The sequence below is a fragment of the Geotrypetes seraphini genome, chromosome 9 (assembly GCF_902459505.1).
Source record: "Geotrypetes seraphini chromosome 9, aGeoSer1.1, whole genome shotgun sequence".
Taxonomy (NCBI): Eukaryota; Metazoa; Chordata; class Amphibia; order Gymnophiona; family Dermophiidae; genus Geotrypetes; species Geotrypetes seraphini.
The window spans coordinates 25678699-25693367 of NC_047092.1; the positions used below are offsets into that span (position 1 = coordinate 25678699).

The window sequence follows — 14669 nt, forward strand, 5'->3', positions numbered from 1 at the left end:
TCGGTCCTTCTCCAGGATTTTCTTCTGTGAACACAGAACAGAAGTATTTGTTTAGCACATTTGCTTTCTCCTCATCACTCTCCACATATTTGTTCCCAGCATCTTTTAGCCTAGCAATTCCATTTTTTATCTTCCTCCTTTCACTAATATATCTGAAAAAATTTTTATCTCCCTTTTTTTACATTTTTAGCCATTTGTTCTTCCGCCTGTGCCTTCGCCAAACGTATCTCTCTCTTGGCTTCTTTCAGTTTCACCCTGTAGTCCTTTCTGCTCTCCTCTTCTTGGGTTTTTTTATATTTCATTTTGTGTTTGTTTATATTTGGTCTACATACCTCTTCCTCCTACCCTACACCACCTCATCACATAACTGTCTTTCTACCCCTCCCCAATTCTAATTGATGTTATCTCGCTGTCCTTACAGCACCTCTTGTACACCGTCTTGAACTGAAAAGGTATGACGGGATATAAATAAAGCTATTATTATTAACAAAATTGTAAGCTTTATGTTGAATTGTGCTTGTTGTACACCACCTTGGGTGAATCTCTTCATAAATATGGTTAATATGTCCCAGTAAATAAATGTATGCAGTATATTTTGATAGTGAATGTGTCCTTGGGCAGAGTATGCAAGTGAGCACTTTCTGCCCCTTGCACTGTAGTATTTTGCCAAGAGAGGTAGATGTGTAGACTAGAGCAGTGGTTCCCAACCCTGTCCTGGAGGAACACCAGGCCAATTGGGTTTTCAGGCTAGCCCTAATGAATATGCATGAAGCAAATTTGCATGCCTATCACTTCCATCATATGCAAATCTCTCTCATGCATATTCATTAGGGCTAGCCTGAAAACCCGATTGGCCTGGTGTTCCTCCAGGACAGGGTTGGGAATCACTGGACTAGAGAATGACATGGGGACAAATTTTTCCCCTTCCAAGTTTATTAAAAATTTGATTTACCACCTTATCATGTATTTCAAGGTGGTTGTACAATAAAAACTAGGGCAATACAAATAATATACCGTAAAACAATTAACATAAAAAGGACAGAAAACAAGACACAAGACTGGACAAACAGGTACAGAAGGGAAACGGGGAGAACTACAATATCATTTTAAGGTGAGAGAGGATGCCAGGGGAAAACATTCCTTTTAGCTCTGCCTTAACCACACAAGCCTTAAACACTTATGATTTTAAGTGTTTGAGGCTTGTGCAGATGAAGACAGAGCTTGCAGGAATGGGGCGGGAACAGGACGGGAAAACGAGTTCCCGCGGGAATGGGGAAAAATTTGTCCCCGGGTCATTCTCTAGTGTAGACACATTTTTCTTTATCAGATATGCTTGAACTAGGCTCCTACCTAATCTCTTATCCTGGGTGCCCTGGGATTACCCTCCTCATGTGCGATACGATGCCTCACGTTAACTATTTGCATTGCAGCTAATGCACGCTCACTGTATTTTTGGGCAGATACTGGGAATACCCCAACAGTTAACATAGCAGTTACTGCTTGATAATTTTGGTAGCTATGGCCCAGTAACTTTAACATAGTTTAGTAAAAGAGCAACATGATCTTGGGTAGAGAATAAAAGGCATAGAACTGAGAAGTGGAAGCAAAATGCAAGTGTGAAATTATGCAAATGTCTTTGATTTAAAGGGACCTCGGGGATACACCTACATTGGATTATATGACCCTCAAACCAAGCACAATGAGGTAAGAACATAAAATTGATTTTCTGATAGTTCTTTGACTTGCAAATATGTTTCATTTTTGAACAATGGCAACACTGTCTTTACAAGTACAACCAAGAATAGCACATAACAGCTGGAGAGGAAGGGAGAAGGGTCTTTGGAAACCCTTTTACGCTGCTGTTCTGGGCAAGTCTGTCTCTGTTCTTTGCTCAAAGCGCTTGCACTCCCCACCCTGCATTTTTTATTTTCATCCTTAAGCTTAAATAGTAACATAGTAAATGATGGCAGATAAAGACCTGAAGGGTCCATCCAGTCTGCCCATTAGTTATATCCATTAAAAATGCATGATTAAATTAACTTTTCTCTTCTTTGACATTTGTGGGTCATAGACTGTAAAGTCTTAGGTTCCAAATGCTGAAGTTGCCATCTAATCAAGCCATTGTGACATCACTGCTGAGGTTGGCTTAGGCAGTGATGGAATGAGGCATTATGACATCACAATCTGAGCTCTGGAATGTTGCTACTCTTTGGGTTTCTGCCAGGTAACATAGTAAATGATGGCAGATAAAGACCTGAACAGTCCATCCAGTCTGCCCATTAGTTATATCCATTAAAAATGCATGATTAAATTAACTTGTTTCTTCTTTGATATTTCTGGGTCATAGACTGTAAAGTCCTAGGTTCCAAATGCTGAAGTTGCTGTCCAAGCTCACTCCAGCCTATCCAGCCATCCCGTTGCTTGCAGGATATCTACCGTAAAGTCTGGCCAGTAATGTCCTCCAAGTTAGTGGAGTTCCCATTAATGCCCATCCCAGCTCAATCCTACACCAAATCATCACATATGGGACACAGACCGTGCAAGTCTGTCCAGTACCGGCCTTAGCTTTTAATTTACATTCTTCTTTTTATAGTTAGAGATTCTTTGTTTATCCCACACTTTTTTTTAAATTCCATCACTGTTTTCCTCTCCACCACTTCTTTTGGAAGAGCATCTACCACCCTCATACTGTTTATATGCTGTTCTTCAGCTGTACCTTGAATGAATCTCCATTTTCCTTGGTTTATGTATTGTATCTCTGCTAATTCCACCGAGGACCTGACCTGAGGCTTTTGTAGTTTGTAGTTTAAAAAACAAACAAACAAAAAAATACAGATCGGATCTCCTGTTGAGTCTGTCTTTAATCTCATTGCTGTCTTGTCTCTTTTGAATTTTGTTCTCTTAGTTTCCTTTATTTATTGTGGCAGTTCTCCTGTTCTTCAATGTGTGAATATAGCCAGAGACAGCTGCTTCTGTCCTTGTAAATTGTGAACCCGAGTCCCTATCTGCCAGGTCCTGAGATGATCTGGATCACTTCTGTCTTTTCAGAGGCTGCTTCAGAATTGCCCATCCTGTATTTATAAGTCATTACTTCTCCTCTTTTTGGGGGGATGGTACTAACCTCCCTCTATTCTGACTCTTATCTTCCTCTTATGTGGTCACTGACTACTGGAAAAATCCATGGCATTGCACATTTCTGTTGGATCTCATGATTTTTTGGATCAGTGTTAAAGCACCAATCATTTACCCAGAAGCCTTCAACTGTGGTAGCCAGAAAGTTTGTAAAACATTTATGATGATTTTCACCCCCTTCCTACTTGCCTAAAAGATTAGGAGAATGAGCAGAACCCTGGAGCTGACACAGAAGGACCTGTAGAATACAAATTCCACCCCCCTCAATAATCCACCTAAATCTGTCTGCTAGCAGGTCTTGACTCATTGCATTATTCAGCCACCCTGGGGGCTGAAACAGTCTTCTGCTAGGAAAAGTCTGTTAGCTTACTTAAAGGCTCTGAGCATTAAAGGGAAATGCACATGCTATTAGTAGGGACATAGGAGACACTTTTTAAGCTATGCATTTTGGCCCCAGTTATATGCCTGAAATTGGATGCTTAGATTGGCTAACTACATTAATGTAAGCACCTAACTTAGATGTTTAAAAGGCTTGATCTGCACCGAGAATTGGCAACTAGCAAAGCATAATTGCTATAAATTGCACCTAATTGGATGGTTAGGGGGCGGTCTATAAGTGTGTTTTTCATGTAGGTGCCTGTTTTACATAAAAAATATAACATAAAACTCAATTTCTAGACCACATAACCGTAAAGTTCTATGCGGTTAACAAAAGATCACTTAATAAACTACAACTGAGTATAGAAATAAGAACAACAACAAATATAGAATGTTAATTACCCCAAAATCTAGAGAACGGGCAAGTTTTTCAATTAGTCTTCTAAAATGTAAATAAGAAATGGGAAGTCAATAGTAAATGCTTAAAATCTTTTGTCCCAAGTTGCTGCCTGATAAGAAAGAGCACGTTCACGATACTTTTTGAATTTACAACCCCTGACGGGCGGAAAGACAAAAAGAGCATGAGATCTCCTAGTATGCCTTTAAGTTGAAACAAGGAAGGATTCGGCTAGGTAAGATGGTGCTTGACCTATAGAGACTTTATAATAAACCCAACTGAAAGATAATGCGTGCCTCGATAGGCAACCAGTGCAATTCTCGATTAAAAAGATCAAACTTCCCCAACTCAAATACGAGTCTTAACTGCGGTATTCTGAATAATCTGCAATCTAGAAAAATTTCTCTTTGCGCCTACTAGATAGACAATACTGCAATAGACCAGATAACTCAGTACTAGAGATTGAACCAGTAACTTGAACGCCGAAACGTCAAAATAAGCTCGGAGAGTACGCGATTTTCCATAGCTTGTGAAAACCCTTCCGTACAACAGAGTCTACTTGGTTTCTCATGGTTAAGTTTTGATCGAGAGCCACACCTAGGATTTTGATAGAAGAATGAATCGGATACTGAGTTGCTTTTAAAGTCAAAGAAGTCTCCAGATGGTTTTGTCGTGGTGAAGCAAAAAAAAGAATTTTGTTTTCTCAAGGTTGAGCTATAGTTTTAATTCCATCATGCACTCATTTAGGCCAAGAAAACCCTGGCATAAATAGGGTACATTTAAGGTTAGGATGCCTACCGACAACTAAACCCACTAAGCATGATTCTATAAAGTGCATCTACCTTTTATAGAATCACACTTATCAGAGCATTACTCATCACCTAACCTTTGGATTCCATTTATAGAATTTCTCAATAGGGGGGCAAAGTCCACAGGAACGATTTACACATTGTCTCTGCCTCCAGTTTTAAAGAAAAGGAAGCATGTTTGAGACTTGTTGCAGGGCCAGCATTCCCATAGGTGTTTGTATCTGCTCTGTCTTGGGAGGGAGGGTTTTGACTGCTAAGTAACTCACATAGAGTTGAAAAGTGCAGTCAGGTGAGTTACTCTCTTCTCCACACTCAAAATGCTTGCCTGCAAAGGCAGTCAATGCAGCGAAAGACTTGAAGCAGGATGCGCAGAGTTCTGGGCAACCTGGCAACAAAAGCTGGGTTGGGAGCGATTTCATTTTGCCGGGCTGTGCTCGGCACAATAGTATGCAAATCATATTCATTCTAGTTGTGCTGAGTAGCCTGTTAAAAGAGGGGAGGAACTGTGCCTGGCACCTGTTCAGAAGATCAAAGTGGAGCAAATAAGAGCAAAGTGGAGGCCCAGCTCAGATCAGATGAGCAGGCAGGGGAGAGCAGGGCTGTCCAAAGCCTCAGAAGGATTCTTCAAGGTTTTATTAAAATTTGATTTAATCGCTTATCTAATTTCTAAGCGAGTTTACAATATATATATAAAGAGCATAAACATAATAAAAATGCCATTAACAATACCATTAATACAAAAAAAATTACAAAGAAACATCAACTATTAATTGGCATATTAAAAAGGGATATATGAGACAGATAGACGTGAGACAAAAGAAAATAGGGTTAGAAATACAATTTGGATAGGAACAAGAGACAAATAAGGAAAAAAACAAAAGGAAAGGGCTCGTTGCTGCTTAATTCCTTAAGGGAGTTAAAAAGGGTACTATAAAATTTAAATCAAATGTTAAAAGCTTCTTTGTTTTTCAGTGTGAAATAAAACAAACTCTAGGCCATACTGAGCAGGGCAGCTGTTGTGAGTGTGTGTCTCGCGCTTATGTTAGGTGCAGGACATATTCGTACAACACACATGCAACAGCTATGGCAGCTTCAGACTTGCCATAGAAAAGTTCTTCAGTAAGAGGTGGGCATTCCCTTCCCTTTTGACCATTACATTTAAATGCTGAGGTACTGTAATGCTTTTGCATAGGGTTCATATTGGCTGCTACCATTATCGGTAGAAATCTCAGAGAACCCTTTTAACCCTTTCAGGACCATAAGGATCGTAGGCCAATTTTTGTGGTTTTGACGACATTTTTATGGTAAAAAGGGCTTGCAGATGCCAAAAAATTGATTTTTTTTGTGAAATATCATTATTTTTTTAAAAAAAAATCACACTTCTGGCTTATGGACAGTGTGGCAAGTGAATCTTCTCGTCAATCTGGCAACGACGCTAATGAATGAATGTCGGAACCAGTTTGTTTACATAAAGGCAGTATCATATGGAATCCGTACATATCAAATTTAGAACTGTAGACTATCCCAATCAAAATTTATAGGATTTTAAAGTTATGGGACAAATATGTCCCTTGGTCCTGAAAGGGTTAAGAATGGGAAGTGGAGCTTCCTGGCAAGTAAGACCTGGTTTTAACCACTCTTACTTGCAAGGAAAACTTCTGAGCATTTGGGCCTTGGTGTTATGGAAGAGGATGTGGGAGGCAGTAACTTCCGGATGCTTTAAAATTCCCTTTCTTTATATGCAGATGGATGAAGACCCTCCAGCAGTTAGCAAAAGCTTGTTAAAAGTGGCACATACTCCCTTGTAAACGAGGGAGCGTTATTGAATGAATTAATAAATAAATATGCAGATGGATCTTCACTTGGCCAGTGGATAATAGCATGGTACACTCATAAGAACATAAGAATAGCCTTACTAGGTCAAACCAAAGGGCCATCAAGCCCAGTAGGCCCGTTCTCAAAGTGGCCAATCCAGGTCCCTAGTACCTGGCCAAAACCCAAGGAGTAGCAATATTCCATTATCTCAGAGTGAGCAAGATTCTGGAACCCCCAAATTGTAGCAGCATTCCATGCAGAATCCCCAAAGAGTAATCAAGATTCTGGAATCCCAAAGAGTAGCAAGATCCCATGCCACCGATCCAGGGCAAGCAGTGGCTTCCCCCATGGCTTTCTCAATAACAGACTATGGACTTTTCCTCCAGGAAATTGTCCAAACCTTTCTTAAAACCAGCTACGCTAGCCACTCTTACCACAACCTCTGGCAATGCGTTCGAGTTTAACTATTCTTTTTATTGTGCTGCTAGTAAAATGTAAAAACCTTAGCATCTGCTTTGAACCAGGTTAACTTGTTATCAGGCATAGAAAACCCTTGAAATCTCACACGGAAGACTGGCCCAAGGAGAGAGAATAGCAGGGTAAATTCTTTCCCCTCAAATTCTTCTTAACTTTTCTTCCCTGCCAGGGACAGATTAAAACTGCATTAGTCCCTCAGCATGCATTCATTTGTTGGTTCCTTATTTTCTCCTTTTGTACCCCCTACAAAGCCACATCTATCCTTTTTCCTGCTCTCCCTATACAGCCTTCATTCATGTTGGTTTTTAAATTTGATTACTCCCTTTTCCAGTCTCGGGTAAAGGTGAGTTACATACTGGTACAGTGGGTTATGTCCTGTTCCCTAGAAATTATAGCTTAAGGTGATGTTTTAAGTCACCCTAATTACCTTATACCCATACTGTTCTCACAATCTCAGCCCTCAGAGATGCCACCAGGGGATCAAAAGATCATATCCTCTGGCTTTATGCACCTAATCGTCATAGGGTTGATACAATGCTTTAACTGTTATATCTTTTAAGGTATTTTCTTAGTTTTATTATTTTTTTCTTTATATATGTTTTACTCTTGTGATAATTTTAAAACAATAAATATTACTAAAGAGTATTAGTACTTAGCTTTATACGGAGTGGTTGATGGTAAGGGATAAACAAGCCAACATGTTTCACCCGTGGAGGGGGTTTCCTCAGGGCTACTATCCCTTTTTTTTGTTCGTTTTTCACGACGTGACCACCCGATCTAAGTTTTCAAGATCCCTAGAAATAACATAATATTTTTCCAAGGTCATAAGGAATGCCAGCAAGTGGAGTGGAGATGTGGTCTAATGGTTAGTGTGGTGGCCTGAGAATCTGGGGAACTGGGTTGGATTCCACTGCAGCTCCTGGTGACCCTGGGCAAGTCACTTAACCCCCATTGCCTCGGGTATAAAATACTTAGATTACAAGTCTGCTAGAAAAGGAGAAAGTACCTGTGTATAATACGTATACTGCTTTGATTGATCACAGGCGATATATCAAATCTGTTCCCCCTTCTACCCCTAAGAGACTCTGAGATTTGAACCTGGTTCTATTTCTGCTGTTTTTCTATTTATTTAAAAAAAATGTATAATCCGCTAACAAGCAAACATACACAATTATTGTCAAATATATTTTATTACATTACATTACATTACATTACATTACATTAGGGATTTCTATTCCGCCATTACCTTGCGGTTCAAGGCGGATTACAAAAGGTTAGTTTAAGGACAGAATTACAATGAATAAAGAATTACAGAGTTACAGAATAACAGAATTATATGAATTGTAGAGAATAGCTGGAGAGGTAATATGAAGATCTTGAGGGCTTTTAGTGGTTGTGTTGTTATTTCTGTCTTAGGAATTTCTTGAAAAGTGTGGTTTTTATTTCTTTTCTGAACGTCTTATAGTCTGGGGTGGTCATCAGAAGGTTGGAGATTTGGTTATCTAGTCTTGCAGCTTGTGTGGCTAGGAGGCCGTCATGTAGTTTTGTTCTTTTCACTTCTTTGGATGGGGGGGGTATGAATGGGGAGTGCGTTTTTCTGTGTCTGGTGCTGGTTGCTTGGATGAGGCGATTGTTCAGGTATGATGGACTGTCTCCGTGTAGTGTTTTAAATAATATGCAGTAGAATTTGAATTGGATTCTTTCTTGGATTGGGAGCCAGTGTGAGTTGATGTAGGCTTCGGTGATGTGGTCGTGTTTTTTCAATGAATAGACGAGTCTTAAGGCTGTATTTTGGATTGTTTGGAGTTGTCTTATCGTAGTTGCCGGACATGGGAGGAAGAGAATGTTACAGTAGTCCAGTATTCCTAGTATTAGGGATTGTACTATAAGTAGGAATTGTGTGCTTTCAAAGAATTTTCGGACTTGTCTCAGGTTTCTCATGATTGCGAATGATTTTTGAGTTGTTTTGTTTATTTGTGGCTGCATTGTGCAGCATCTGTCTATGGTCATGCCTAGTAGTTTTATGGTTGTTTGGATGGGATATTTGGTTGCGTTTATGTCTAGGATGGTTGTGGTTTGGATCCTGTCGTTTTCTAGGAGGATGAATTTGGTTTTGTCTTGGTTGAGTTTAAGTTTGTGATTTTCCATCCAGGTTGTGACTGCTTCCAGTGTTTGGTGAAGTTCCTCTGTCATGGTAGGTTTGGAATGATCGTATGGGATGAGGATGGTGATGTCATCCGCATAGCTGTAGGATGTTATGCCTAGATTATCCAGATGGGTTCCTAGAGAGGCAGTGTATAGATTGAAGAGGGTGGGGGATAGTGGAGATCCTTGTGGTACGCCGCATGGGTTTGACCAGGATTCTGATTTTTCTTTGTTTGATTTTACACTGTAGGTTCTGAGTTTTAGGAATCCTTTGAACCAGGAGTATACTTTGTCTGAGATGCCTATTGCATCTAGTATCTGTAGAAGGATGTTGTGGTCTACCAGGTCGAATGCTGCCGATAGGTCCAGTTGTATAAGTAGTATTTTTTTCCCTATACTAAGTTGTTGTCTGACGGTATCCATGAGGGAGCCTAGTAATGTCTCTGTGCTGAAATTTGTTCTGAATCCTGATTGCATGGGGTGTAGTAGGTTGTGGTCCTCTATGTAATTGGTGAGGAGTTTGGCTACTAGGCCTTCTGTAATTTTGACATATAGCGGAATTGAGGCTATAGGTCTGTAGTTGGAAGGGAGGTTTTGTGGTGCCTTTGGGTCTTTTTGGATTGGTGTGATGACAATTTCGCTGAGGTTGTCAGGGAATGTGCCCTCTGTGAGCGTGAATTGGATCCATTGTAGAATTATGGTGCGGAACTTTATACTAGAGGTGGTAAGGAGATATGAGGGGCAATGGTTGAGGTCACAGGAGGCATGGCTGTATTTTTTGTATAATTTGTTAAATTCTGGCCATTTTATGTTTGGGAATTGAGACCAAGTTCTGTCTGCTGCGATTGCCTCTTTTCCTGTGGAGTGGATTGTGATTGGATTTTGGTTGGATGGGTTGAGTATGAGTGTGGCTCTGGTGTTGGTGATTTTATTCTTGAAATGTTCTGCTAAGATGGTGGGTGATGGTGGAGGTGTGTTGGTGGTGGTAGTGTATGGTTTGGTGTCTGTTAATTCTTTTAGTATTTGGAAAATTTTTTTGGAATCTTGTGTTTCTGTGCCTATGAGCTTGGTGTAGTAACTTTTCCTCTTGTCTTTTAGTAGATTTTTGTATTGTTTGTTGATTTTTTTCCAGTCGGTTTTTGTTTGTTCTTGATTCTTTTTTCTCCATTTTCTTTCTAGTCTTCTACACTGTCTTTTGAGTTGGAGTAATTCATTATCAAACCATTGGTCTGATTTCCTTCTGATTCTGGTTTTGGTTTGTAGGGGTGCCAGATTATCAAGTGTGTTGGTGGATACATTTTCCCAGTGGGAGATGAAATTTTTTGGGTCGCAGTCTTGGATGGTTTCGTCTATCTTTGACCAGAAGATGGTTGGGTCGATATGTTTGCGTGAGGTGTATGTGGTTTTTTTTGTTTGAGGTGTGTGTTTGGTTTTGGTCCAGTTGATGTTGAAGTTAAAGATGTAGTGGTCTGACCATAGGGATGGGGACCATGTTCCGTTAGGAATTTGGATTTCTTGATTGGTTGGTTGGTGAGTCATGAATGCTGCAATGTCCAGTTGATGACCTTTTTCATGAGTGGTTTGTGGGTTTAGGATCTTGAAGGATAATGCATTGAGGAAGGATAGACAGTTGTTTGCTGGTGTGGAGGTTTGATCTTCTAGGTGTAGGTTTAGGTCTCCTAGTATGAGGTTGTAGTCAGCTGTTAGTGAGTTTTGGTAGATGAAGTTTTCAAATTCGGGCTTCACTGTGGTATTGAGCTTATCAAGGGATGATACAGAAGTACAAGGCAACACAGAAAATAAGCTCACTTTTTAACAGCACAAAATCCAACATGAAGCAACCATCCCCACTCCCAAACCCCCATAGACCCCCATGTGTTCCCCAACATCGAAACAGCAAATGAAACCAGCCAAAAAACAAAGAATAAACCACCGCCCAAGAACATGGTACATGTAGAAGGAACACAATTTACCACCCCATCAACCCACCCTAATCTCCAGTCCTCCTTCAAGCCCAGCTCAAAGAACCAAGCAAACATACACAATTATAAACAAAGATATACAATAAACTTAATAAAACATTATCGTATTTCCCCACATATAGGCTGCGGCCTATACATGGGTATTACAAACCTGTCTATGGGGCGCGGCTTAGTTAAATGGGGCAGCCTATCTAAAAATTTAAAATCATTCCACCCACCCCCGGTACCTTATTAAAAAAAATCCTCACTGGATGGCTGCCTCCTCGAATCTCCAGCGGTGCAGAGCAGTTGCAATCTCTTTGGCATCCAGCCTATGCCCGCACCGCTTGCTGAAAGGCTGCCGTCAGTTCTCGCGAGGTCTGTCCTAGATATGATGCTTGTATTTCAAGCAAGTAAACAACAATCCTGGTTGGGTAATTATATTGGAGGAGCCATGCTGTCTTACGGCATATTTCGAAAAGAAGTCAAGACTATACTATTTGATAAATTTATCTCCTAATTTGAAGTTTTATTCATAACTTAAAAATTTTACTGTCTTTTTTTTTAGCTAACATGTTGTATTTTACTCCATTTTTTTTTTTTTTTTTAATTTTGCTGATTGTCCAGTTTCTCTTTTGTGTAAACCACCTAGAATTCATTTGATTGTGGCGGTATAGAAGAATAAAGTTATGTTATGTTATTCGCTGCCTGCCGAGTCTGAATTGAATTTTAGCCTCCAAGTGCTGAAGCAGCTGTCCTGTGTCCATCACAAATGTAAGAACTGGTTAGAAGGATTGTAGGTAATCCATTTAAAAGATACTGAAAATGAGTTTGTCTACATAGGTCTTGTACACATTTGAGAGAGACCTGCATATAATCAGCTGCTCAATAAACAGGGAAAGGACACTGTTAGGTAAGTCTTGTCTGTGTTTATTCAGTGTTAGGAAAGCAAAGTTTTGCCACCCCTTCACTGCCCTGGACCTGTCCATTTTCTACATAAGTGTTCAGAGATGATTTTCAGCAGGGCTGTTTGTTTTTGTGCAACTGAATATTGACGGCTGAGCAGTTCAAAGCAATATAAGCAGACAAGAGCCCCTTCTGCCCTCTTAAATCACTTTTAGTATCGGGTGGTTTGCCCCAAGTGACATAGAGGGAACACAAATGTAACTGGGCTGATTCAGATATATTAATGTTGTTGACAACAATTGTCATTGGGAAGACACTTTGAAATTTTACAGTAGAATTGTAAGTACCAATCATTTACTAAGAATGTATGCTGGTGCTGTTGACCATTAGCTGCAGGGCCCTGAAGCAAATAACACGTATTAATGTTGTTAGCATGCGCTGCATTTTTTAATTTAGATCCACAGTTGTGGAACAGTCTGCCTATAGATTTGAGAAAGGAAGCATCATAAATAAATTTTAAAAGACATTTAAAAGCACACTTTTTGCAATTGGTTTTTTTTTTTAGCTTGAAAAATAAGTTTGGGACTGCAGTTTGTATAATTCTTTTTAATAAAATTTTTTAGGGTATTAATAATTTTAATTTAATATTGATAAATTGAGGGTCATAAGATTATGATAAAAAATTTTTTTTCTTTCTTTCTTTTCTTCTTTATGTGAATGGAGTTCTTTTCAAAATTGTTTGCATTTGTATATTGTAAACCGCTTTTATCCTTTTTTGGACTATATACGCGGTATATAAAGTTTTTAATAAACCATTTAGGGAGGGAATTCATCGAGGTGTAGAAAAGGTTTACCCTTTACCACAGGTTGCTGAATCCTATCTTAAAGAAATAACTCTGCCTCTATAAGCAGCATTATTCCTGTGGTCCAGAAGCATTGGGCTGCACAAAGTTGCAGTCCAGTGCTTCCAGGCTGCATGGCCGAATCCCCCCTCGCCCCCCACCAACTTCCCTGGTGGCTACCTGAAAAATCCATGGTGTTTTAGGGGGTGTGCCCCATCACTCTTGGCCACTCTGGTATCACTGACAAAATGGTGCTCCTAGCGGCTGTTTCATGAAGCTACCACTAGGGGGTAAATATTAACATTTAAAGAGAATTTCCTTATATGGAAATATGACCCCTAGCAGTAGTGGCCAGGAACGATGGGGCATTGCTCCTGTCTGATCCCACTGGACACTCCCCTAACCACCATGAATATTTGGGGGGGTACTGGGGGGGATCAGTTCATTGTGGGGCTCTATAAGAGAGGGAATTTTAGCTATGCAGCCTAGGAGCATCGGGCTGCAGCTTTGCAAAGAACGGGGGTTATTTTAGCATCGTTTTTGGGTCCTAACTCGACTTACAGTATATCACCGTAAGTCACGTTAGACGATTAGCGTAGTAATGAGATGAAAAATAGGTGTGGTCATGTAGTACAAATCTTATAGTGCACAACTCAAAAGGGGGCATAGGCAGGTCAGAGGCATTCACTAAAGATGTGTACAGTATTACTGAATAGCAAGGATCCACTCTTAAATTATGCACCAGGATTTACACCTAGTTTAAATTCTCGTGCCCAAAGTTTGGCTTGGAAATCGGTTCTAATTTATAAATGGCACCCAACAGAGCACTGTTTTATACAATAATGCTGTGTGCGGATTTTTTTTTTGTGTGCCATTTACCGAGTTCTAAATGTATGTTTGTGACAAGAAATCAGATTTATGAATATATATAAATCTACTTTTTTTTTCTTCTTCTTCTTCTTAGCCGTTAGCTATCTCAGAGCAACGAAGGGCGACAATGTGAACGAACCACTCAGGCCAGGTATTGATCTATATTTTGCATTATTTAAAATCAAGATTTATTGCCTATCAGTAATACTATTTAACAAAATATGTATGACTAATTCTAAATTAAGAGATCTCATGAGACGGGAATGGTTCTGGTTCTGCCCCACTGGGCCTAAAGTCTAGAGTTGCAATGGAGCAGAACCAGTAATGGGTCAGATGGATATCCATAGGTCTAATCACGTGCCATACTGCGCCTTTTGGGAAAGCTTCTTATTGATGGGGCCCAAAGTGATTATTATTATTATTTTTTTAAACAGACATGTTGAAGGTCAGCTTTGGTGCTGGAGAGTCGAATACTATTCCTAAACTCGGCCTTTATTACTTGACTAGTTAGAGTTGTAGATTGTAAGCTCTTTTGAACAGGGGATTGTCTCCTTTGTGACTCGGTACAGCGCTGCGTACGTCTGGTAGCACTCTAGAAATAAGTAATAGTAGTTGTAGATTGTGGAGACAACATTTTGTACGCCTCGACGGCGCAGTAAATGGGGCAGAGGGAAGTCACGGCAATTATGCAACAGTGATGACTAGAGGCAAGACTGCTCCCACTGCAGTGATATGGTTCATAGACAAAATCGCGCGAGACAACAGGGCGCCGACAACTGAGCGCAAGGTTGATGGCACGCCGAAGAAAAGCACTATTTTAAAGGGTTCCGACGGGGGGTGTTGGTGGGGAACCCCCCCTATTTTACTTAACAGAGATCGCGCTGGCGTTGTGGGGGGGGGGGTTGGGGGGCTGTAACCCCCCTCATTATACTTGAAA

At 40.1% G+C, this 14669-nt stretch overlaps 1 protein-coding gene across 4 annotated transcripts in view; it reads left to right on the top strand.

Annotated features, from left to right (window-relative positions):
• GSAP (gamma-secretase activating protein) overlaps window positions 1–14669 on the top strand; it is a 114262-nt gene that overhangs the window by 16710 nt on the left and 82883 nt on the right. For all 4 annotated transcript variants that reach the window (XM_033958261.1, XM_033958259.1, XM_033958258.1 and 1 more), the window contains exons 3-5: window positions 1648–1704; window positions 11958–12027; window positions 13827–13883. In XM_033958261.1, the coding sequence (XP_033814152.1) occupies window positions 1648–1704; window positions 11958–12027; window positions 13827–13883 (184 nt within the window). The remainder of the gene's footprint in view (window positions 1–1647; window positions 1705–11957; window positions 12028–13826; window positions 13884–14669) is intronic.